Source organism: Eublepharis macularius, chromosome 14, assembly GCF_028583425.1.
Source record: "Eublepharis macularius isolate TG4126 chromosome 14, MPM_Emac_v1.0, whole genome shotgun sequence".
NCBI lineage: Eukaryota > Metazoa > Chordata > Lepidosauria > Squamata > Eublepharidae > Eublepharis > Eublepharis macularius.
The window spans coordinates 25,917,844-25,944,033 of NC_072803.1; the positions used below are offsets into that span (position 1 = coordinate 25,917,844).

Below are 26,190 nucleotides of genomic sequence, written 5' to 3' on the forward strand. Positions count from 1 at the left end.
TTTCTTTACCTTGCAGATTTTCTCGTAACTCTGAGTATGGCATGAAGGCATTTTAAATTTTTTAAAAAGATATTTACAAGAGGGAACCTGCAAGGAACTTGTGGAAGTGGCTATGGTATTCCCTCCCCTTTTCCTCCCTCCCTTCTCCTCCAGTCCTTTTTTCGCTTTCTCTTTCTCCCCCAATGCCCGCTGTCTCATATACACACACTTTCTTTCACGTTCCCTCTCTTTCTGTCCCTCACTCTATAACTTCTTCTCTCTTTCACCCCTCCCCCAAATTGCTTTCTTGTTCTATCCCTCAATGCCCACTTTCCCCCACCCATCCACAAAGCTCTGGTCACCTGCCTCCCCCCCCCAAGTTTACCTCCTACCCCAATCCTTGGTGGCTCTTCAGAATGTTGAGCATGCAAGAGGGTGGCTGAGCAGTCCCTCCCTCTGACAGATGTGTGTTGGCGGCAGCTGTTGATGTGGGAGAGATGGCAGCACCTGTGTCAGCAACTGAAGCTATGCCCCAATAGGGAAACTATTAAACTCCCCATACATTTTTTAAAAAGTGTTTGAATTTTTCTGCCTGTCTGGGAGGTCCCCCAAGTTTGCAAGAAAACCTTCTGCCTAAATCATCCCAATCTGTGGATTTTCGTATCCGTAGATCAGGGCCTCTTGGCTATTAGTATATAAGATACCCCCCTTTTCTCCCCAACGGAGACTCAAAGTAGCTTACAACAGTATCCAGCCCTCCTTCATTTTAGCCTCACACTAGTACATCTATGAGGTAGGTTAGGCTGAGACTGTGACTGCCCCCGGTCACCCAGAATGCTTCTGTGACAGAATGGAGATTAGAACCTGAGTCTCCCAAATGATAGACTGACACTCTAACTAATACATCTTGCTGAAATTAAGCAAGTCTTTTTGAGCAGTTTGGTGTAGTGGTTAAGAGCGCGGGATTCTAATATGGAGAATCTGTTTTGATTCCCCACTCCTCCGCTTGAAGCCAGCTGGGTGACCTTGGTTGAGTCACACAACTTCTAGGAGCTCTCTCAGCCCCACCCACCTGACAGGGTGATGATTGTTGTGGGGATAATAATGACATACTTTGTAAACTGCTCTGAGTGGGCATTAAGTTGTCCTGAAGGGCGGTATATAAATCAAATATTATTATTAGATGGAATTGTAGATATGTTATCTTGATTCCATGGAAGAAAGGTGAAATATGAAGTTTGCATGGTATTTTATGCTTTTGGAGATGAATGAAAACATTTTTGTTCTCATATCTTTTCTCAATGTTATTGTCTTGTCTCCCCTAGAGGTTGCTTGATCTGGACTGATCCTTGTCACTGATTTTCTTGCCTTCCCTGGTGACACCGGCTTAGCACTTGTTGGTTCTTCATTGTGCTTGTCTGCCGTTCCATGATTTATTTATTGGCTCACAAAGGGGGTTGAAATATATATAAATTACTTTTGGGTTTCTAGTCTTAATTTAGGACAATTTATCTTTTTATTTGCACATAATTTATAAGGTTTTAAACCTCTGTATGGAAACTACTTTTTAAATTTATTTATAGCACATATCTTGCCTTTCTACCCAATCAGGCCCACCAAGGCAGCAAACTATTAAAGTAGTATAATAATTAAAAATACATCACAAAACCAATTAAAAATCAGAACTAAATGCACATATTAAACCGTATACATCAAATGAAAACAGAAGGCAGTAAGGAAAGATCACTGACGGAATGTCAGTCAAAACAAAGAAATTTTTACCTGCTGGCAGAAAACATAGAATGTCACAGACAAATATCCCTGGGGAGGGAGTTCCAAAATATTGGGGCCACGACCAAGAAGGCCCTGTCATGGGTTACTTCAAAAACACTGCTAAGAGGCAGGTTATAATACTTTACACTCCATCTCAAGAGAGCGTACACAGGGTCTCCAGAACGTCTCCCCTCCAGGCACTGACAACACCAAGACCCGCTTAGTGTCTGCTAGCTTGTGCACTGTATGTCTCTGACCACAGAGGCAGCTATAGCTTAGGTTTCCATTCAGCCACTGATTTACTGGAGAAAGGAAAAATGACTCCTAGAGAAAACAAAGGCCCTCTGGGAGTAAACACACACACACTGTTTCAAACAATCAGCACACTGTTAATGACAAACCTACAGAGAAACACACTGGAGCCTTTGGCGTGATTTATTTATATCCAATAACAAACATTTTTAAAAATGCCTTCTGAAAACCAAAATGAAGCACATGCAAAATTACAAAGTTACGAAATGCTCTCATCACATGGGACAAATCGCTTAATTTTTTTTTTGCTTGTGCTTTTTCTCATTGATCTAGTAGAGACCTCTTTCAATGGCATCAAAGCAGCAATATTTAAAACTGGCTTTGTGCAACCGTCAGCCAGTTTTGCAAAAAGATACAGCACGTTAGCTATATTCAGAAGCAGAACTGTACAAACTTTACATTGAGACTACACTTTAAAAAAACCTCTACTTTCATACAAACAGTGTTATCAGTGAGTCTACTGAAATATAGATTAGCAAGAATGGACCCACTTATAAATACAACAGGCCATTAGCGGTAGAATAGACAGAATTAATACAATCCAAATTGTAGACTTTCATTTGACTGTCATTTTAAGGTTAAATATGGCTAGACGGCTGAATTGCATACACTCTATTGACTGTTAATATGCTCCTCCTAACAGTCAAATTTTATGCCCAATTATACAAGTCAAAATGGACAAAAGATCAGGTTTTGAATTTCCATTTCTGCATCAATGTTATCCCAATTGTTGATTCTCCAAATAATTCAGACCCCGTCCTGGAGTTCTTGGCTTCACAAAACTCCTGGCAAATCACATATAAGTGCTATCAATTAACACAACGAGCTTACCCATATAGGCCAACTTTGGAATGATTCTGGTTGAATGTTTGGTTGGTTCTTAAAATTTGATCCAGATCTCAATGAGGTCAATAAAACAAATCCCAGTAAATTCAGCTGGGTTCTCTGTTCCAAGCCTCATCATCAATTGGTAGTGGAGAGTGCCCTCAAGTCATAGCTGATGGGCTATGGTGGGATTTTCAAGGCAAGAGACTAACAGAGGTGGTTTGCCATTGCCTGCCTCTACAACCCTAGTCTTCTAGAGATCTCCCCTGCACTTACTAACCAAGGTCGACCCTGCTTAGTTTCTGAGATCTGACAAGGTCAGGCTCACCTGGGCACCATCATCAATTATTTACATTGATTTAATAGAAGTTAACTTGGGAGGAGGCGTGGCTCAGTGGTAGACCATGCACTTGGAATGCAGAAAGTCTCAGGTTCAAGCCTTGGTGTGTCTCTAATTAAGAAGTCAGCTTAGGTGGTGAGAAAGATTTCTAGCTGACACCTTCAGCTCCTATGCTTTGTTGTTGGCCTTCCAGAGTAACAGGTCACTGTGCAAGACAGAATGCTGATGGATCACTGGTCTGTCCAGCAGTGCTCTTCTTATGTTCTAATTGTCCTTTCAATATAAGGCAGTTTCATGTATTCTGTATTCCTGTGTACTAATTGTTATTGTAAATTCGGGTGTAATCCAGATGTCTCTGTGAATATACATAACTATTAATAAAATCATTGGGCAGTAAGTGACGTGTGAATTGTAGGGAATGGAATAGAACCTTTCCTAATGAAAAGAGAAGGAAAGTTAGGCCATGCATGTATTTCATGTGCGGATACTGTACCAACAAGAGGACTTTTCTGTGGGACCTCTGAAATTCTAGATACTATGGTTATATGGCTAGTTAGTATTTTAATAATATTTTTTCATGATTATGGTAATAATTTCTCTTCAACTAAAAAAAAATATTTCAGTTACATTCATATTCATGAAAAGCATACAAGAGATTTTGTAACCACTGGCATAAGTGACATACAAGTTCTCTCTGGCATAAGTGACATACAACTTCTTGTGGCCTACTTCCACGACACACAACCAACAGGAAGTGCTGTCTGTGCAACCTTTTGAGACAATCTGGTTCACTGCTACGTGTAGGGAATAGCTCTGCGTAAAGACCCTGGCTCTGTTGTTCACTGCCTATGAAAAGATCATGCTCAACAACTCAGGTAAAATGCATTCACACCAAGATTCCAATGGATCGTCCCATTGCGCATACATAGAGCCCACCAAGATCGGCAGCCCCATGTGCAGCCCTGTTTGCTAAAGCATGGAACCAGAAGTGTAGGACATGTCTTTGTGGAAGGACACCTTGCTCCCTGAAATTACAACCATGTTTTATCTCTTTGCTGTTAAGATAACAGGACTGTCTGGAATTTAAACAAAAATAGGAGCATTAGAATGGCTTCACACAGTATTTATTTAATGCCCTGCTCTATGCCCTGAGGCAGTTTCTCCAGGCAATTTATACCTTTAGTTTGCACATTTTGCTGCAAGAGCAAGTGTAAAAATGAGAACCCGTAGACCTCCTGTCAATCTTTAACCCCTGTATTATGTAATATTGGAAGTCATTCTCAGGGATGCTATTGAAGAACGGGAAAACATTTTCATTCTCTAGAAATCTGCCTTCTGTATTATAATGAATACTCTCAAAGCTAGCAATGCTTCAGTAAGAAGTCCATATAATGGGGATAGATTGGAAAGGAAGCTTTATTATGTTTTAAATTAAGCTAAATTAGCTCTGACGATGGATGGATTTTGATCCATTCACTCCCCTAACAAAATTACACCTTGGTCTCTTTCCTTATAAGCTATTTTGTTCCACTAGATACAGAATCAAAGACAGCTCTCAGAGGAGTATTACGCTTGGCAGTGTGTATGTTCATTAACACTTAGTAGACACAGTAGCTCTTACGGATGCTCCCATCAAAGAGGTGCATAAGCAAGAAGATGTTCTCCACAAAAATGTTGCTTTTATATAAATCTTATTCCTTCTGAGTGAGATCAACAACCAGGTGGAAGCTTCATCAGTGCCACCTCAGGGTATCAGGTAAAAAATGACAAATGTGATGATTAAAAGCATGGAAGGGTTAGCAAAAAGGATAGCAACGCCCGACACCAGCCGGTACTGCTCTGTGCACATTTCGTGTACCACTCGGGTCACAACCCTCCTTTCCATCTCATCTGCTGTTTGGTTTCCAGTGGGTTCAATAAACTCTTTCACAGTGACGTTGACGCATTCTCTCACAAAGACATCTCTTGACATGGACTGATCGTACTTTGGATAGTAAACTTGGTCAGAATAGCGATTTCGGTTTTCATACCAATACCGTTGTTCATCGTAGTTATTAAAACGGAAATTCATATTAGACATGGCGCTGCCTAAGAGGTAGCCACTGACAGCTCCCACTGCAGCTCCTCCCAGCGCTGCTCCTGCCACATGTTTCATATTGGGTTTGGGTGGCTTAGGCTTCCATGGCTTGCTGTTGTAACTGCCCCAGCTGCCTCCTCCAGGATAACCAGGGTTTTGTGGGTAGCCAGGATTTCTGGGATAACCTGGGTTGTGTGGGTAACCAGGGTTTTGTGGATAACCAGGATTGTGTGGATAACCGGGGTTGCGTGGATAACCGGGGTTTTGTGGATAACCGGGGTTCTGTGGATAGCCACTGGGCTGCCGATGGCTCCCGGTATTCCAGCCACCACCGGGTTTGCCCTTTCCTTTTTTAGAAAGGGAGACATCAGTTTGCAGCAGAATAAGGAAAACTGCTATCCAGCAGGTCACCAGGAATTTCCCCATGGTGGTTAATCTGCAAAACAAAACAATATAGGATGCTGGTCAGGAAAAAAGAATCGCCTAATGTCTCTGACACACACAAAGGGCAAAATAGACATTCACAAGCAGTGTACAATGGGCTTTCCCAAAAGGTTTTTGGGGAGCAAGTATCAGATGGGACAGTTGTGCTACACCTGGAAACAATTATCAAACAATGGTACGTGCAAACCGAACAGGAAGGCAAACAATAAATGAAGTGTTGATATTTTTTAAATTTTCACCCAGGTATTGAGTACGAGCACAGTGGCCAAGCCCTGTATGAATAAATATTGTATAGAAGGTTTTAAATTAATGGAAGGCATATCTATGAAAAGCTATTATACATGATAGCTAAATGAAACCTCCAGGTCCAGAGACTGTGTACCTTGGAATAGGGGATTATCAATGGGATAGTGCCTTCATGCCGTTTGTGTGCTTCCCAGAAACACCTGGATAAAAAAAATCTTGATTGATCAAGGGATGGAATGGGGGTTTGCTTATATCTTATGAGCTGTAACACCCACCCAGGAGGTTGTCATGATTAGCAGCTAAGGTTGCCAACCTCCAGGTGCAGCCTGGAGATCTCCTCAAATTATAACTGATAGCCAGACTACACAGATCAGTTCCCTGGAGAAAATGGTTGTTTTGGAGTGTAGATTCTATGGCATTATAACCCTCTGATGGCCTTCTTCCCAAACCACACCTTCTCCAGGCTCTACTCCAAAATCTCCAGGAATTTCCCAACATGGAGTTGACAAACCTACTGACAGCCATATAGAAACCTTGTACCTGTATGGGAGATATATCTGATGCCCTGGAGGGTGCCACGAGTCAGGCAAAAACAATCAATGCAGTTTGCTAAGATTACCTTTTTGCATATTATAACTGGATTTGTATCCCCCTCCCATTTCCGGGGGAGGGGCAGGAATGACTGGAAATGAGGCTTCCTTTAAAAAATGTGCAGAAGTTCATACCCCCTGCCATCATGACCTGCCCCAATAATAACTGCATTTGGTCTTCCACAAATGCCACAATCCTGCATTTGCTTAATGCTTCAGTGTCCCAATGGGACATATCTAAATGCTGATGGATGTAGGTTCTCAGTTTTGATTCACACCTATCATTATTTGGACTTAGAATTTTTAAAAGAGTCCTTTCTCACTTTGCATAGGATGCCTGATGAGTAAGAGGTAGCACATTGCTTGATGCCTGCAGCGGGTGAGGCACCCATGTTTGACTTGGTGAGCCTTTTGTGCACATTGCAGAATGCTCCCGAGCAACTGCAAAGGTCTGTAGGACATCTTGTTTTTTTGGGCAAAGCTGGCCACCCACCAATGCAGAAGTGCCATAGTGCTCAATACTTGCAGCAGTGATGCTATGGCCCAGGGTCCAGTTCTAGAATCAACTAGGAAGTATCCCTTCCCATTGGTTGAAGGAGCTGGCCACCCCTGCTATAGATCATAATCATGATGTAGGATGAATACCCCATTGTTCTGTTAGAAATAACAATGTCTGGTGTACTGCAGCAGCAAGAAGTAAGAAGAGCCTACCATGCAGGGGGCAGCAAGGATCACTTAGTTAGGACAGTGAGAGTAGCACCTCTCTTGTTTCCTGGGGGTCATTTCCTTGTCTTGTCTCCTATTGGGCTAAACAGGGCAATATCCTGCTTCTTCTCTCTCCTGCCACACTTCTTCTCCGTCTCTGCAAGATGTAGTCAGATAGCTAGGATCTATCTCTCCCCCTTTCCCTCAAGTATGTAACTTCCTCAAATAAAGCTTTTGCCTCTCTGACCAGCTCGGCGTTTAATTCCGCAGCGTAGTTTAACACTCGCTCTAACAGGGTAATGGGCCACAGAGGCAATTAACGCAAGCTGAAGTTAAGAGAGAGCAATAAAAGTTCTGCCGTAGCCGCAGGCTAAAGCACAGAGGGCAGACAATAGAGGAAAGATGGCGGACTCCTGGGGAGCACAGCAGGGGTTCCAGATCGACCGACTAGGCGACGGGAGGAACTATGATCTTTGGGCAGAAAGAATAAAAGCCCATCTTATTCAACTGGACGTCTGGTCTGCAATAACAGATGAAAAACCGACTGGAGATCCTCAGAAGGAAGTCAAATGGGTCAAGCACGACAATAAGGCAAGATCTATTATCATTAATGCTTTAAGTGATAAACAATTGATAAGAGTTATTCATGAGCCCACTTCTAGACAAATGTGGACGTCTCTTCTAGAAATAAACCGTCAAGAATCAATTAAAACTAAAATTTTGCTAATGAGGCAATTGTATCGGATTGAGATGAAGCCACAGGAAAAATTGAAAGATCATATTGCAAATTTCATGGAATTAACACAGAAATTAAGATCCCTTGGAAAGGAGATCCAGGATGAGGATCTAGCTATAATTTTGCTGTCTAGTCTTCCTCAATCTTATACAAACATAGTACATGTGTTGGAAATGAGAGAAAATTTAAGCTTAAACTATGTACTTGCAAGACTGCAAGAGGAAAGTTTTAGCAAACTGGATCATATAAGTGAGCCAAGAGAGCTAGCTTTAAGAGTCAGTTCAAGAAGTGATTTCTCCTGCAGCGTCTGCAGAAAGAAAGGACATTTAAAGGAAGACTGTTGGTTTCGTGATTCACAGAGAGTTAGCAAGCAACCGCCACGATGGATGGGAACAAAGGGCTTTAGGAATGCTAATGCAGCCATTAAGTCACCTAATGCCAATGGTCAAAGGAAAAGCAGATCTGATAAGAATTGTTTAAATGTTGGTAAAAGTGATCAAAGCATATGCAAATGGGCAATTGACAGTGCGTGTACTAACCATCTATGCAATCAAGAGAAGTTTTTTAATGAGATGAAAGAAAGCCACGACAAATTGTATACGGCAAATGGAGAGGCTTTAACGGCTCAGGGACAAGGGACCGTATCTGCATGTTGTGCACTACCCAGTGGCCAAACTAGAGAAGTGCAGATCACTGATTGTCTATACGTACCTGAACTTAAATCTAATTTAATATCGGTTTCTGCTATGGCCAAGAAAGGAATCGAGACTGTATTCAAAGGAGAGAAATGTTTTATTAGCAATGAAGGTGAATTAATTGCACAAGGCACATTAGAGGATGGCCTGTATATGCTGGATTGCTCTGAAGGCGCAGTGAATTTAATTGAAAAGTGCACCCACAAGAATTGTACTAGTCTTATCCATAGAAGGCTTGGACATGCTAATATGGATTATATATATCAGCTTGAAAGGCAGAATCTGACTAATGATTTGCAAATGAGAAAATGTCCTGATGCAGAGAAATGTGTTTGCTGTATTCAAGCCAAAGGCACAAGACCTTCTTTCACCAAACAGAGTGAGAAGCAGACGACAAGACCACTGGAGCTGATTCACAGTGATGTCTGTGGACCCATGGGAACAGTAACACCCAGTGGAAGTAAGTACTTTCTGACTTTTACTGATGATTTTTCAAGATTTACTGTGATTTACCTGCTCAAGGAAAAGAGCCAAGTACTGGAAAAATTCAAGATGTACCTAGCAATGGTGCAGAACAGATTCCAGAGAAAACCAATGGCTATCCGCACAGACAATGGAGGCGAGTACGTGGGGAAGGAGATGACAAGCTTCCTAGCAGCTGAAGGAATAGAGCATCACCTGACCGTGCCATACACCCCCGAACTCAACGGGATAGCAGAGAGGAAAAATCGTTCTCTCACAGAAATGTGCAGGAGCATGCTGCAAGAAGCACAGCTACCTCAAAAATATTGGGGAGAAGCTATCAACACTGCTGCCTATCTGCAGAACATGCTACCTACAAAGGGTGCAAGCAGCACACCATTTGAACTGTGGTACAACCGCAAGCCCAATGTAAGGCATCTGAGAGTGTTTGGATCAAAAGCCTACACTTATGTTCCGAAGGAAAAGAGGTCTAAGATGGATCCCAGAACAGAAGCAGGCATATTTGTTGGATATGCACTGGGATGCAAGGGATATCGAATCCTCAACCCAGAGACAGACACGGTGAAGATCCGCCATGTGGTGTACATTGATGAAGAAGAGAAGGCAAGCAAGCCTGACACCAGAGAGTCTACACCAAAGGAAGCTGATGCAGCACAGCAGCCAGAAATTGTGCAACTCTGGGACCTGACTGAGACGCAAGAGACACCTGCAGAGCCCACAGAAAGAGAAGGGGAAGCAGAGCCAAGTGTCAGACGCTCAGACAGAACAAACAAAGGAGTTCCACCACTGAAATTCTCTTACCTGGCAAAAACAGAAGCTGTACCAGAACCTTCTAGCTGGGAAGACATAGAAGGAATGCCAGCAAGAGAAGCAGAGAAATGGAGAAAAGCTGCAAAAGAAGAAATTGACTCTCTGATCCAGAACAAGACATGGATTCTCACAGAACTACCACCTGGAAAAAGGACAGTAGGATGCAAATGGATTTTCAAAACCAAACTTGATGCAGATGGAGAAGTACAAAAGTACAAAGCAAGACTAGTTGCAAAGGGATATTCCCAGAAGTATGGAGAAGACTATGATGAAACCTTTGCACCAGTAGTGAAACACACTTCAGTAAGAACACTACTGAGCATAGCAGCCGCAAGGAAGATGCATGTGGAGCATCTGGATGTGAAAACTGCTTTTCTTCATGGAGAGCTGGAAGAAGACGTGTATATGACACAGCCTCGTGGATTTGAACAGTCCAAAGACAGAGGACTTGTATGCAAACTGCAGAAGAGCATTTATGGACTAAAACAGGCTGCAAGAGCCTGGAATCAGAAACTGAACCAAATGCTCATCAAAGAAGGATTCAAGCAAGGCGGGGCAGAACGCTGCCTGTACTCAAGAAAGAAAGACAACAAATGGACTTTTATCCTGATTTATGTAGATGATATTCTTCTTTGTTATGAGGATCAACAAGATTGTGATGAAATAATTCAGCACCTGAACCAAGAGGTTGAAGTAAAGCGTCTTGGAAATGTCAGCTTTTACCTTGGAGTTCAAATAGAGCGAGAGGAAGATGGAAGCTATCTTCTCAATCAAAAGCAAAAGATCATGGATTTCCTAGACTACATGGACATGAAAGATGGAAAACCAACATGTACTCCAATGGAAACAGATTTCCTGAAACAAAATGGAAACAATGAACCTCTGAGAAACATCAAAGTGTACAGAGAAGCAATTGGAAAACTGCTCTACATAAGTACAGTGACCAGACCTGACATAGCAGCAGCAGTTGGAATACTGTGCAGGAAAAGTGCATCACCAAGTGTGAATGACTGGCAAGCAGTCAAAAGACTGGCAAGATACCTGAGAGGTACTGCACAACTGAAGCTCAAGCTACCAGCAAGCGACAATCCCAGACTAGTGGGATTCATGGATGCTGACTGGGCAGAAGACATCACAGACAGAAAGTCTACCAGTGGACGAGTATTCTTTTATGGTAGAGGAGCAATCAGTTGGACAAGCAGAAAGCAAGACCTAGTAGCGGCATCAACTACAGAAGCTGAATACATAGCAGCAGAAGCATGCCAAGAACTCAAGTGGATTCTACAACTATTAGAAGACTTTGGGATAAATGAACCCAAACCTATACAACTCTTTGAAGATAATCAATCTTGCATAAAGCTTGCAAATACAGAAAGAATTGGATCAAGAACCAAGCACATTGACATAAAGAATCACATTGTGAGAAATATGCAAGAAGATGGACTTGTTGAGCTACAGTACTGCCCTACAGAAGAAATGACAGCAGACATCCTCACCAAGCCACTTGCCAAAGAGACATTTCAAAGTCTACGAGAAAGACTGAACTTTGTGGACTTTGTACACTAGACATTGAGAAGGGGTGTTAGAAATAACAATGTCTGGTGTACTGCAGCAGCAAGAAGTAAGAAGAGCCTACCATGCAGGGGGCAGCAAGGATCACTTAGTTAGGACAGTGAGAGTAGCACCTCTCTTGTTTCCTGGGGGTCATTTCCTTGTCTTGTCTCCTATTGGGCTAAACAGGGCAATATCCTGCTTCTTCTCTCTCCTGCCACACTTCTTCTCCGTCTCTGCAAGATGTAGTCAGATAGCTAGGATCTATCTCTCCCCCTTTCCCTCAAGTATGTAACTTCCTCAAATAAAGCTTTTGCCTCTCTGACCAGCTCGGCGTTTAATTCCGCAGCGTAGTTTAACACTCGCTCTAACATGTTCCTCATTAAAAATAACAGGAGGAGGAAAGCCCAACAGGAAGTAAATATCCCTGTTAACCCTGGAAGCTGCTGGGGAAGATGGGAGGAAAGGACGGGACCCTGCTGTGTGGTCTTTTTCTGGGCCACAGGGCTGTCACATATAATCCTTGTAGACCAAGTTCTGATCTCTCTCAGAGAGACTCTCAACATTGCCCGCAGTTTTGCTTTCTCTTTGACACCCTCCAGTAATTTTCTATGTCCTTCTTTCCTTTCTAATTGCTGCTGACCTCTATGGGGCCACTGCAAGTTCCCTCACTTTACCATATAAGCCAGGTGATATGCTTTCTGGTTACGATTCAGCTATCTGGGGCTTCCTGAGCTCTGGATAAATATCTGCTAGGGTTGGAGGTGGTGGTAGGTGCTCTGTCTAGGCAAGTAGCATTATTACTGTTTATCAGCATAAAACTTGGCTATTCAATCCTACCTTTCAGCTAAAGTGCAAAGTAACAAAGTGATTCAATTGTGGGTTCCAGAGAGAGTCCAAATATCATTTCTCTGGGTATGGGACAATGTCCCCTTACCCACAATCCCATACTAAGCAAACTCATGAATCATGAAAGAAGAATATTTTATACTTAATTCCAAACCTGTACGCAGATAAAAAAATTGAACAATGGGGCTAGGTATGGATTATAGATTTCTCTGCAAACCTGAGCAAACTGCCTGGGTTGCAGAAAAATCTTAAACTGAACAACAACAACAACAACAAACCACCCAACATAACCCAAACACAACCTGCAACATTTTGTTGCAGGCTCCGTCTTGTAGTTTCTAAGTAGAAATTTTGTCATGACTGAATATGCTCAGTGAGGTCAGGGACACAGGCTTTTTCTAACCTGAAAATCAATGTGATGAAGATCCCCAAAGCAGATCTGAATTACTTGTGGCTGGACCAAGCCATCCCACCCGCAAGCTGTGTGCTTGATAATCCTCCTGGCCCAGGCAGGCAGCAAAAACAAGGTTTATTGAGTAGATCCCATCTGGCCAATGAGATGCAATCAGCCTGGATGGGTGTTCAGAATTGTGTTAAATACATTATTATTACTGGATATCCTTCCTGCTTTTCAGCCATGAAATCTACACACAGACAGCTGAATCTTCTGTATAATAATTAGGGTTGCCAGGCCCCCTCAACCTCCCGGTGGGGGGATTGGGGCCTGGCACTCACCCTTGGGGTGGGTGTGGGCACGCGAAGCCCGTTTTGAGCATCTGCGGAGCGCAGGAGTGCTCCCGTGCTCCGCAGTGGCCACGATCCAGGCCAAACTGGGCCAATCCAGGTGGCTGCTGCGCATGGGAGCGCGAACAGAAGGTGTGCGGCCCCCCGCTGGCCAAGTAAGTAGGGGCGGGGTGTGAGGGATCCCCCGCCCCCACCGGGGGTATGGTATCCCTAATAATAATATTAATCTCTATTGCATTTTTATCTTACTGTTCTTACAAGGAGCCTTAACCATTGCAGTCCTACCACAACCCTGTGAGGTAGACTGGGGCGGGGGAGTGAGAGCGTGTGACTGGTCCAGGGACACCCAGTAAGGATTGAGTAGGGATCTTAAACCAGGCTTCCTTAGTCCAAGACTGTAGATAGCCAGTTTGGTGTAGTGGTTAAGAGCGTGGGACTCTAATCTGGAGAGCCGGGTTTGATTCCCCACTCCTCTGCTTGAAGCCAGCTGGGTGACCTTGGGCTAGTCACGGCTCTCTGGAGCTCTCTCAGCCCCACTCACCTCACAGAGTGTTTTGTTGTGGGGATAATAATGACATACTTTGTAAACCGCTCTGAGTGGGCATTAAGATGTCCTGAAGGGCGGTATATAAATCGAATATTATTATAATATTATTATTATTATTAAATGCGAAATTAAGAATAACTAATAAAGCTCCTCAAAACTGTATGTACAATGGCAATATTAGAAAGAACAAACTAGCCTTACAGCCTACATAAGGAAAGGAAGGAGAAGTGAAAACAAGGAGCTTTTTCTTTGAAGTGCAATTCTCTACTGTGTCTTTACAGTAAAAAATGTGTTTTGAACGTCGGAAAGAAGAATCCAGCTCAGTGGGTCACATGACCTGGTTACTAGAAATAGCAAGTCACTTCATGCAAGCTTTCTTGTTACTCAGCCCTGGACTGAGCTATTACTCCCACAGCATACCAATCTGACATCAGCCTCCAGAGAAGGACACGCAACATGTCCAAACCACCCCTTGGCTTTGCAAGGTTTTATAGCACAATGTCTGTCATTGATAGAAACTTCTTGGCAATGGGGCAGATAACCAGGAAAACAAAGGAGACTATTGGAAAAATATAAGTGCTGGTGGAAAAGCTTCCCAGGGCCAAGTGTTGAATCTTTTTTTAAAAATAAAATATTTCACAGACCAATCACGTTACCATATGCTGCAGGAAAAAAACCTCCCTGTAACCAGGAGCCAAAGACCTGCCTGCTTATTTTAAATTGGTATGAGAAATTCAATCCCTTTGGCCCCAAGCACTGCTTCCTAGTTCCTAGGCCTCTCTGCTTCTCAACCATCCACGCAACAGCACAACCCCCCTTCTTGTCCTTCCAATGTGAGTCTTTCCATTCCAAGCCCATTCATTTACTTTATGTTAGCCCTGCAGCTTATCCCATCTCACCCTTATATAAATGAGACTGTTTATGAACATTCTATAAATAGCATGGTAATTCAGCCGAAGGCTAAACTATCATCTCACATGTTCATTTTTGATAAATGTTAAAAAATGTCCATACAAAAGTCACTTACTAACATTCTACCATGAGTAAGAAACAAATGGAATGGGTTATGCACAGCGGAGAAACACATACTCCTCAATGGCTTCCACTGAGTTCTATGAAACAAAATAAACAGGCTGCAATCTAGAGAAGAGTTTATTAACTGGATTCCACTGATATCCTGCCTTCCTTCTATAATAAACAAAAGGTGTTCCATCCAGACCTACTGAGTGTTGGCAAGGCTGGTGCACCATGGGAGCCAATGTGCTGTTCTGGTTGGAGTATCAAACTAGGATCCAGGAGACACAGGTTTGAATCCCTGCTCTGTGTCAGATAGGCTTTCAGCATATCTTTCATTCATCTTATGTATTTTGTCTCAGTGCCTCTGAGTGGGTGCAGAGAGTACCAGAACTGTGTAAACCTGTTGTTAACTGCTTATCTTCCAGGCAAGGTGTTTTGGTTATGAGTTCCTGCAGATGCTTGGGAATGTGACCTTGGGTCCACTACAGAGACTGAACCGAGCTCCTCTTCTTCCCCCTCCCTTCTTCCCAGGCTATGTGCGCCAAAACTCCTAACTGCCTCTTCTTCCTACTGGGGGTGGAGGGAGGAGACATTAACCTATAACTGATCTAACTTTCCCACCTTTAGTCATTCCAGTTAATTCCCTTGTTACAGTATCTTGAAACTGGTGTTTACTCTAAATAAACATTTTTAACTCATACACTGGAGTGATGCAGTAAAGTGTTTGGGAGAAGTACCTGGCAGGACCTGACACTCTGCCATGAAACTTATTGGGTAACTTTGGTCCAGTCACACTCTTTCAGCCTAAACTGCCTTACAGGGTTGTTGTGAGAGCAAAGCAGAGGAGGGCAGAGAAACTTGGACTGAATCCAAAGTAATGTTTCTGTGAGTGCAAGGACTTTCATCTGAGGAGTATGATTTTTTGACTTGCCTCCTCCTGCAGCAGCCCAAAATGTCTCCTGTAATCCTGTTCCTGAGGGTTTCAGGGGGCATTTTGGGCTGCCACTGGGGGAGGGGGTAACCTGCACTCCATGAGTGGAAGTCTTTATACCCACAGAAACGTTACTTTGGATTTAATGCAACATCCACTGCTCTGTGTTTTTTGGAAGAATAGAGGGATGTGAAAAGCAATAAATGGATAAATGTCCCATCAGGTCATTGCATGGAACAGCTACTGTAGATGGGAGGGAAGGGAGAAAGCCGGGCCCCTCTTCATCCTCTTGATTCTGTAGCTGCAGGCTTTGCAGGCAGAGGGCAAAATGTCCCAAACGCTTCCTACCTGAAAAGTGCTTGGTACTCCTGAGGCTCTGGCTATTCCTGCAACATATTCACACGTTTCCCAATACAGTGTTGCCTTCCTAGGGGAGAGGGTCTTTATATGTACTTAACCAGGCAGAATTATTCAAAACTTGGAATTGTCCGTCATGATCTGTCAGGGGTCTGCTCCGCAAGCCAGCCGTGGACTTTGAAAAGGAGGAGTCTTGGTGCCCAGACCCTTGTACCAATTCCATTACTGGCCAGGACAAGAGGGCCCTGGAAAACTCCTGCTGCCTGGCCTAAATGACAGTTCAGTACATTGAGGAACAGCCTTGCGGGAAATGTCCATCAGACAGGAGTCTTAGAAGCAGCAGGCTGACTTGACTCCAGCAGGCAACAAAAAATCCTGGAAAATTCCTCTACAGGCTGTAATCAATTCGTCCCATTTGCCACAGATGCTGGAGTAGGGTTGCTGTTCCCCCAGTAGAAGCAGAGGATTCCCTACTCCCACCCTGCGCCCCCCCCCCCCGCCACCACTCACCTGACCAATGGGGCGGAGGGGGAACTGGCCTCCTGGGTGCACTCCCAGAGCAGCGCAATGACATCACTCCCAGGATGGAGTGATGTCATCACATTGCCCCGGGAGCACTCCTGTGCTTCTCACAGGGCCCCGAAAACAATCCTATGCTAGAGACAGGCTGCCTTAGGGAGGGTGGATCATCTGTTTTGCATGCAAAAAGGTTCAATCCCAGCATTGCAGCTAAAAGAATCAGGTAGTCGGGGATGATGGAAGACCTTTGCCGGACACCCAGGAGAGCCTCTGCCAGTTAGAGGAAACAAGACTGACCTTGATGGACCAAGAGTCTGACCAGGGCTGGCCTTAGGGATTCTGGAGCACTGGGCAAAAGCCAAGTATAACCCCCTCTAGTGGTGCCCTTAGCTATGGGGCAGCCTGGGCAATAGCTACACCTGGGCATGTTTTTCCACTATGCTCAGCTTCAAAGACAATTGCCAAAATGGGGTGGGGGGGGGAATGAAGGAAATGAATTCTTCTACATTTGGGGATTTTAACAAACAAGGGAAAGAGGCCAAGAGCTTCCCCCGATTTTGCCTCCTGTTCAAGTATTCAGAGGTGACTGTTCCAACACGTTTAGAGCACGGGACTCCAAAGACCTAACACATAACATGTAATACACACTGGGCAAAACAATCCATGTGCAGGAAGAATGCTCATTACTGGGAATAAATAAAAGGCTTCAGGCAGACCCCTTCAGCTCCCAAGTGACACCATTTTTTCATTAACATGGGGACTCAAAGCAGTTTATAACGTTGTTTCCCCCTCCTCACAATGACCCTGTGAGGTAGATTAGGCTGAGAAAGAGTGACTGGACAATGTCCAGTGAGCTTCCATCACACGAGTGGAGATTCGAACCCGGTTCTTCAAAATCCTATCCCAACTCTCTAAACACTATGCTTTGCTGGCTCTCTGCCTCCATCACAAGGCCACTGGCAGGCACTCAACAATGGTGGGGGGAGCTTTCATCCTTGCTTTACAAAAATCTGAGTTCCTTATGAATATCTGGAGACCAGAGAATTGCTACTAAATACTGTGCTATTTATTAGCAAAAGTGGGAATCAAACTCTTACTGTTTGCTGACAGCTTCTTGGAGTCAGTTCCTTCTTTGGTGACTGATGGAAGTGACTTACCAGGGTCCTGCTCCCCTTGCTTGCTTGTTTAACTCACCATGATCAGAAGCTAATAGTATGGTTGCCAGCTCAGGTTTGAGAAACTCCTAGAGATTTTGGGTGTGGAGGCTGGGGAGGCAGGCTTTGGGGAGGGGCAGGACCACAGAAGGGTATAATGCCATAAACTCCACTTTCCAAAGTAGCCATTTTCTCCAGGGGAACTGATCTCTGTTGCCTGGAGATCAGTAATAATTCTGGGAGATCACCTGGAGGTTGGTAACCCTGGGACTACACCTAATTCAACTACAGCTGCCATATGAATGCTAGTAAGCTTCTGAGTGGCTTCTGCCTGTGTCCTCAGGACAAAACTTTAGGCACGACAGGTTCCCTGCAGATGCGGCATATACATTTTCAAAATAAATGATTAAAGGTCTGAGAAGGAGCCAAATTTTTATTTAATATAATTTTTCAAAGCTTTTAAATCTGTGCAATATTGGAACACTCTCAATTTGGGCTCTATGGTAGAGCCAGGGCACCTTCTTTTTGCTTATTTATTTATTTTTAGCAGTAACACAAGTTATCAGCCTGTGGAAAAATAAAAACCCAGATCCTTCCCCCAGAATCACTCCTCCTGCCATTGTGAAAGATTTGGCTGGAAGGATCAGTCCTCCCTGCCCCCCCCCAAAAGGGCAGAAGCAGCAAAACAAAACAATGCTGTTGCATCTGGAAACAGTCTGTGCACTGCTTGCTCTCTAGCCAGGCCTGAATATTGAGGTAATGTGTTTTTCATGTACAGTAGTATATGAACTGCACAACACTTTGATTGCCATAGCAGAAAGAAAAATCTTAGCAGTGTTTCTCAGCATCCTGTTCAGCTGCATAGAAATTGGCACCATAGAGTCAGCATAAATTGTAAGGGCTCAAGGTCCCAAATGTGTGTGTAAAGTGCTGTTGAGAACCAGCCAACTTCCAGACACGCTAGAGGGTTTGCAAGCCAAGAGATGTTCAGAGGTGGTTTGCTACTTCCTGCCTCTGCATACTAACCCACATCCCTATGTGTATTTCTAGATTGCTGTTTAAAACGCTCCTTCCTAAGTGGATCGTCACGTAAAACCTTACAAATGGGATTTTCACTTGCCAGGAGTTAGCCATGCACAGTTGCATAACTGAGCAGGGCTATTCCATGTAAACAACCTTTACATGCAAGCCTACGGCACTCAGGATCCCGCTGAACATGATGGCTTTAAAAAGACAAATCCAAGGAGGAGAGACCCATAGATAAACAGAACCTCCATACTGAAAGGCAGTGTACCTCTGATTATCAGCTGCTGGTGGGGGGAGGTGGACAGCAACAGGAGCAGGCTTTGACCTCATGTCCTGCCTGTAGACCTTCAGGGGACATCTGACTGATAACTGAGAGAAACAGATAAGAGCAAGGATCCAATAGCACCTATAAGGCTAACAAAATTTGTGGTAGAGTATGAGCTTCTGTGAGTCACAGCTCATGAAAGCTCATACCTTACCACAAATTTTGTTAGTCTTGTAGGTGCTACTGGATTCTTGCTCTTTTCTACTTCTATAGACAGACTAACATGGCTACTCATCTTGATCTATCTTCATGAGCGAAATACCTCAAAAACCTATCCTTGAGAGTCTCACTACACGAGACATCTGACACATGAAGAACACGTGTCAGGAGATGCTATGTTACCCACGAAGGATAGTTTAAAAAGAGATCTGGCAGTAAGGCAAAGGCTTTGCTATACACGGGAGCTGTGTGAAGAGGCTCTGAAATGCCAGAAGGGAAACTTCAGCCCATTATAACCTCTCCAAGTCTAAGAGCAGAACTACAAGTGACAAAAGGCACAGGTTGGACACTTGTCAGCTTCCCTCAAGTTTTGATGGGAAATGTAGGCGTCCTGGTCTTGCAGCTTCGCTCTCTGACTGCTGTCCAATGGACTTTTCAACTGTCACTTGTCCAACATTCCGCCAAACTGCCTACATTTCCCACCAAAACTTGAGGGAAGCTGACAAGTGTCCAACCTGTGCCTTTTGTCACTTGTAGTTCTGCTCTAAGCCTGGCTCTGGAAGACAGATCCAGCCCATTTCCATTCCTCGCTGCCCTCTGGTTGCAATCCCACACAGTTTTAGACTGGAGAGGTGAAATTGACAGAGCCTTTGTGGAGGCAAAGATGAAATTAACAAACCCTCTGAGGAGCGACCTCCATAGGCTCTGTCTTTTAAAACTATCCTTCCCAGCTAGCAACGCATCTCCCTCTGCTTGCCAAATACGGGCTGAGGCGTCTTGTGTAGACAAACTTAAAGCATCCAGGTGCTTAACCATATTGTTTAAACGCTTAACCGTATTGCAGTTTTCATTTCCATCAAGGATTTCCTTGGTTCCCTATCATCCACCCTCATCTACCCTCCTTAATTCAGGGGCAGTCCCTGCAAACTGCCTCCAAAAGACCCAAGGCTGAGACATGGAGTCCTGTAGAGGAAACTGCTCAAGTGTACTGGAGCTGAGGATAAAAATGGCTGCTGCAGCCACTTTAAGAGAAGCAAAAGTACAACGAAAGACAGACTGCTATCCAATTCTCTCCTCTCTTGCCAGGACAGTAGCGCTGTTTTCTTTCGAGAAAGTGAGCCTCCACCACCATTACAGGCAGTGAGATCCACCCATTGTTTTTTTTAAGAAAAAGAAAAGATCAGAATTGGCTTGCTTCTCTCAAACTGGTTTCTAATCTTCCCTTTCTGTTGCCCAAAGAGGAAATGGATCTTGCTTCCCATATCACTGGAGAACACTGTGCTGAAAATGCCTGTTGGCAGCCACTGTACAAGCTGCGGTCCAGACCACAGCATTCTACACAGAGATTGCTCCACACCCTCACTTCTCCAGGCAGAATGATGGCTTGAATCTACATTCTGTCCTAACATGGCCAAGGTTGCCGCACGAGAGCAGCAGACCTGAACATTCCTCATCCTGACAATTTCTGTCTCTGTATGGGGGCTGCCCCATATACGCAGAAGCCTCCATCTTGTTTGGAGGACGCTGTTTTGTTACTGTATTTAACAGCGTGGAGCCACCTACTTTGCTAATTGAGGGAATAAGCTGGGGGCCTGCAAAGAATGATGGGACTGACAAACAACATGGAAATCTTTCCACACCTCCAAATCACGTCCTCTGTTATTCTTTAAATTCATTGGGTCTTCAGCAGGCTGAATTCCTTTCTGATTTTATTCTCTTAAACTCAGAGCCAAAACACACGAGAAGAAATACCTAGATTCAGCACGTGTTCTCTTACCTCAAGGTTTGCCGGGATCTGTAGGCGTCCTGGAAGCTTAAAGTTTAGCATTTACAGAGCAGCAGGAAGGGAAATACAGGCGCCTGTATTTCCCTTCCCCTTCCTGCTGCTCTGTAAATGCTAAACTTTAAGCTGCCAAGACACCTACACTTCCCAACAAACCTTGAGGTAAGAGAACAAGTTTAGCATTTACAGAGCAGCAGGAAGGGGAAGGGAAATACAGGCGCCTGTATTTCCCTTCCTGCTGCTCTGTAAATGCTAAACTTTAAGCTTCCAGGACGCCTACAGATCCCGGCAAACCTTGAGGTAAGAGAACACGTGCTGAACCTGGGTATTTCTTGTGTTTTGGCTCTTACTCTCCACATTTCATGCTTTCTGCTGCGTTTTTGGCCCTTATGAGGCTTCCTGTTTTTTGCACCTCCTTCGGTTGATTTTTCAAGTAAAGTTTTCTGCACACCCGGGGAGTGCCTGCCTGTTCTGTGGGTGGTCTGATTTTGCAGACTGGCCGAGAGGTCAACCTCTTTACCATTGGATCAGCGGTACTCACTCCTCTGCTTGTGGAGAGCCACATTCACAATTTCCAATAACCAAAGGAGCCACATTTACTTCCATCCTTGGCTAAGATCCAGAGGAGTTAGCCGTGTTAGTCTGTAGTAGCAAAATAGTAAAGAGTCCAGTAGCAACTACTGGACTAACCAACTTTATTGTAGCATAAGCTTTCAAGAACCCCATCTGTTGAAGAGAACTGTAGTTCTCGAAAGCTTATGCTACAGTAAAGTTGGTTAGACTTAAAGGTGCTACTGGATTCTTTACTATCCTTGGCTAAGACCTGGCATTCTCCTTTTTTTCCCTCCTGGGAAGTGATGTCATCAGGCAGGCCCAGGAGCATGTTCCTGTTTGGAGCCCAAATTGGACTGCTGTGAAGCGCAGGAGTGCTCTTGGGGGGGCGGGGCTCAATAACGTCACTTCCGGGAATGACGTTGTTGTGGCACCCTGGGAGCTCGCCTGGGAAGCCTGTTCCCCTGTCTTTCCCCCCTGCTGGCCAGGTAGCCATGTGGCAGATGTGGAAGGTGGGAGCGGGGGATCCCCTGCTCCCACTGGGGAACTACAAGTCCACAGACCACAGGCTTTGCCCACATACCTGAAATATGAGGCAGGTGTCAAATCAGGAACAGTGTTCAGAAAAGCCGCACATGCTGTGTCAAAGAGCCAAGCCACTGAGTGAGTATCACTGTATTAGAGGGCAGTGAGCCTCAAATGTGGTAAGGAATATATAAACTCATGGCTACACAAGACTGAAGTTGAAAAGATACATGGAAATGGATTCCAGTGGAGTGCTGCCTCCATAAATTAGAGGGGCTCTTAGTTTTCAAGGGGAGCTACAATATTTTCATTCAGTATGCCAAAAAACTGCCTGCTTTCATTGAAAGTATTGTTCCTTTTGAATCAAATCTGTCTCAGAGATGAACAAGACTGGATGTCTGTACAGCTTGTACAGTGTGGTTTTTCAGCTCCTTTGCTCATCAGCCTCAATTAATAACTGGGGTCAGAATAGCAAATTTTAGTACACATCGAAAGCAAGTACACATCGATCAAGTACAGCTTGTGGGCAGACCAGCCAATTAAGACAGCAGTTAGCCATTCCTTGGAAGACTCAAGCAATGCATAGAGATCATGAACAGAATCACCTCCAAACACAGTGGACCGCCGTGACAGAACGAACGCATTTAGCTAGCTTATCCCATATCCCTGAGTCAGGCTGCTAGTCCCACTAGCTCAGTGCCCTGCTCACCAGCAGCCCTCAGGAATGACACACAGAGGAAGCATTTTCCCTGTTACTGGAGATCCTTTAGCAGATGAGGCTAGCTGAACTCGAGCTCTTTTGTACGCAAAGCCTGCCGCTGGACTGGCAGGAGAAAACAGGCATCGAGTGTTTTAATCAACAGATCGATCTGTTTAATGCTTTTGACCCTATTTCAAAGGCAGCAGATTTGTGATCATGAGTGAGTGTGTGTGTGTGTGTGTGAGAGAGAGAGAGAAAGAGAGAGAGAGTGTTCTAGCAAGCAGAGGAGGAGGGGTTCTCGAGGGAAGCAGAGCATCACCAGTTAGCAGAGAGGAAGGGGAAGGACGCCATCTCCTAACCAGGTTGCTATGGATGTGTTAAATAATACACTCAGCTTCTGGCTTGGAACTCTGCATCATCTGTAATCTTCTGAACCGTGCAGCTGCTGCTCTGGCTAACTGGTCATATTAAGAGGAAAGCTATTGGAAGCTTTACATGTATAGGCCTATACAAATGCAAATCTCTCTGTTGCGATCCAGAATGCCTTGGATCTATATGTAACAAAGAATATGTGGCACCATACATGCAAACTAGTTTACTGTGTCAGGAGCTTCTGCTGGCCACCCAGCCACCCCGATAGTTCCTTCTCCACAGGATTTCAGGGTATTACACAAGCATCCCCCCCAGTCAGCCTTCCTTAACCTGCTTTTCTTTGCCAAGGGATGAGCTATAGCGAATAGGTTGCACATGGAGGGTGCTATGGCATGGAAGGCTGTTACATAACTCTCTTAAGCAGGGCAGACATGTCTGAATGAAGGCCAGACTCCTTGCCTTAAAAAAAAAACACACATGCAGGTGTGATGACTTGCAGGCTATCTTCAAGGTAGTTCTCTGCCCTAAGTGTAAAAACGGAGCAATTATACTAATCAGAAGAGAAAATTGTTACTTGGGTTAAGAGAACAAGAATTTAAATCTCTGTTTTAATCACTGACCCTATTCTTGAGCTCCTCCTTCCCCCCCTAAAGGAGTACCAATCCTGTCAATAGAAATGTTTATATGGCTGCTAATTCTTTCAGTTTCTATTTTACTCTTTTTAATATCTTAATTATTGCATGCTGCTTTATGTGCTTTTCAACAGAGAGGGCAGGATAGAAATATTTTAAACAAAGCTTAGATTATGGGAATTCAAAGCAAAATCCTAACCATCTTTTCTTCCTTTGGGAAAGGAGGACTTGAACATGGATTTTTTTTTGGAAGGTGAGGGGAGTCAGTGGATGAGCTTCTGTCCATGGGGAGTCCATATACCTGATCTAATAGAAACCCAATTTGTCGTATTTCCTGCATATGATGGATCTTAACCGTTTGCAGCATCTTGCTATACGAAACAATGTTTCCAAGGTCTGCAGTATGCTTTTTTCAGAGGTGCCTGGAGCTTGCAGGCCAGCGAGTGTCTCTTAGCAATGGTACTGCTGTAGAAACAGGTATGGCGTAGAGGCTAGGAGAAGAAGCGGGAGGCCCCCGGTTGAAATCTTCCTTCTGCCACAAACGAAAAGTGCCATCCTAAGCAGAGTTACTCTGCACTACTTCTGCACCCCCATCCACCAGTGGGGGGAGGCAATAAGAAAATAATAATAACAATCAATCAAATTAAGGATGTCAGCTCCTGGCTGGGAAATTCCTGGAGTTTTGGGGAGGCTGGAGCCAGGGAAGGGGTGGGACCTCAGTGGGGTATAACGCCATAGAACCAACCCTCCAAAGTAGCCATTTCTGTAGGGGAACTGATCCACCTGGAGATCAGCGGTAATTCAGGGAGATCTCCAGCCACCACCTGGAGGGTGGCAACCATGTTTGCAACAAGATACTGTGGGTGTCTCAGGCATCCTGTGAGTAGAGGGACAGGATCCCCAAGCTTTCTGTTCCAGTTCCCGTGATGGGATTTTCTCTCCTCCTACAGAACGCCCAGATCTTCCGTTGCTCCAACAGCCCGACTCCAAACAGCTCTCAACCGAACCCAGGGACGCAGCCGGAACCCTCCAGGCCGCCTCCTCCCCAACCCCGCGCCCTCGCCTCCTCCTCCGGTGCTCCCCGCCGTCCTCTGCCTCCAATAGCACCAGCCTCCTCCAGCCCCCGCCCGCTCCCTTCTCCCTCGCCCACCGCATACCTGCGTCCGCCAAGGGGGGTTCGGGCGTCGTGGGGATGCGGCCGCTCTTCCTGCGGTGCTCCTAGGCGCAGTTCCAAGCCAGGTGTCGCGGCTGCGGCTCTGCCAGGCGCCGCTGATGTTGCTGCTGCTGCAGCCGCTCTGCCGAGGGGAGGATTAACCACGCCGGGGAGGGACAGAGCAAAGGAAGGAGGGGCTTCGCCGTAGCTCCTGCCTTCGCCCTTCCCGGGCGGAGCGCTGCTCCTGATGACAGGTAAAGGCGCCCGGGCATCGCAAGGCTACCCGCGCCTCGTCCTATCACAACGTGTGCTTGCCCAGGTTGCCTGGTCGTAGCAGTTGCCAACCTCCAGGTAAGGCCTGGAGATCTCCTGGAATGACCACTGATCTCCGGACGACAGAGATCAGTTCCCCTGGAGAAAACGGCTGCGTTGGAGGGTGCACTCTATGGCATTATATCCCGCTGAGGTCCCTGCTCTTCCCAAACCCTTCCCACCCCACAAATCTCCAGGAATTTCCCAACCCAGACCTGGCAACTCTATGAAGCACTTCCTGGTCTGGGGAGGCAGGGGGAAGCCAGCACGGGCTCTTTGCTTTGGGGAAGTGCTGCGGATTTCACTGGATCATATCATGGTAATGGGCTTGTATCCTGGTACTCCAGGCCCTGATAGAGTATACCCATTCCCCTCTTGGTCATGCTTCGACCTTGTCATGCCTTAGTGTTCTAAAGGTAATAACAACAGGGATATTGCAAAGTGCCCACTGCTCTTGACCCTGCTGTTTGACCTCCGTTTTTGAATACACAGTCTTTTCCTTCTATGCCCAGCATACATATTATATCCATTATTTATACAGAAATGTGATATCTCATGTCTTTTAAAAATAATATTTAGATAGGCAGAAATTCTAAACCTAGAGACCAAAGAGATGCTAAAAACATTATATGTAAAATCGAGTTGAAACAATCCGTTAAACCAGCAGTTCAGAGCAATAATTGAAGACAATCTAAAACAAACGCAAAAAGCTGAAATCTCAGGTAGAATAATTACACAGCAGGCAAAATAGAAAAATAGCTGAACAGTAGCAAAAATGGTTTGAAATGTAGAAGCAATACCTAACAGCAATAAATCAAAAACAGCAAATGAGGGCAAAACTTTTTAAAAAGCTGAGGATTTTTTTTTTTTTTGCTGAGAGCAATTTTTGCTTCTTATCTCTCCAAATACCAAGGAGATCCAAAATTTCCTTGTGCTGCCCAGAGGCCCCCCTCCCAACATCATCTGA

The 26,190-nt window shown here is 44.8% G+C and overlaps 1 protein-coding gene across 1 annotated transcript; it reads right to left on the reverse strand.

Moving 5' to 3' along the window:
• Nucleotides 1–2,172: 2,172 nt before the first annotated feature.
• On the reverse strand, nt 2,173–25,039 carry PRNP (prion protein). The gene is made up of 2 exons (XM_054998540.1): nt 24,916–25,039; nt 2,173–5,742 (listed from the first exon to the last, which is right to left on the reverse strand). The coding sequence occupies exon 2, from the start codon at nt 5,730–5,732 to the stop codon at nt 4,974–4,976; it is 759 nt and encodes a 252-aa protein (XP_054854515.1). The 5' UTR covers nt 5,733–5,742; nt 24,916–25,039; the 3' UTR covers nt 2,173–4,973.
• Nucleotides 25,040–26,190: the final 1,151 nt, after the last annotated feature.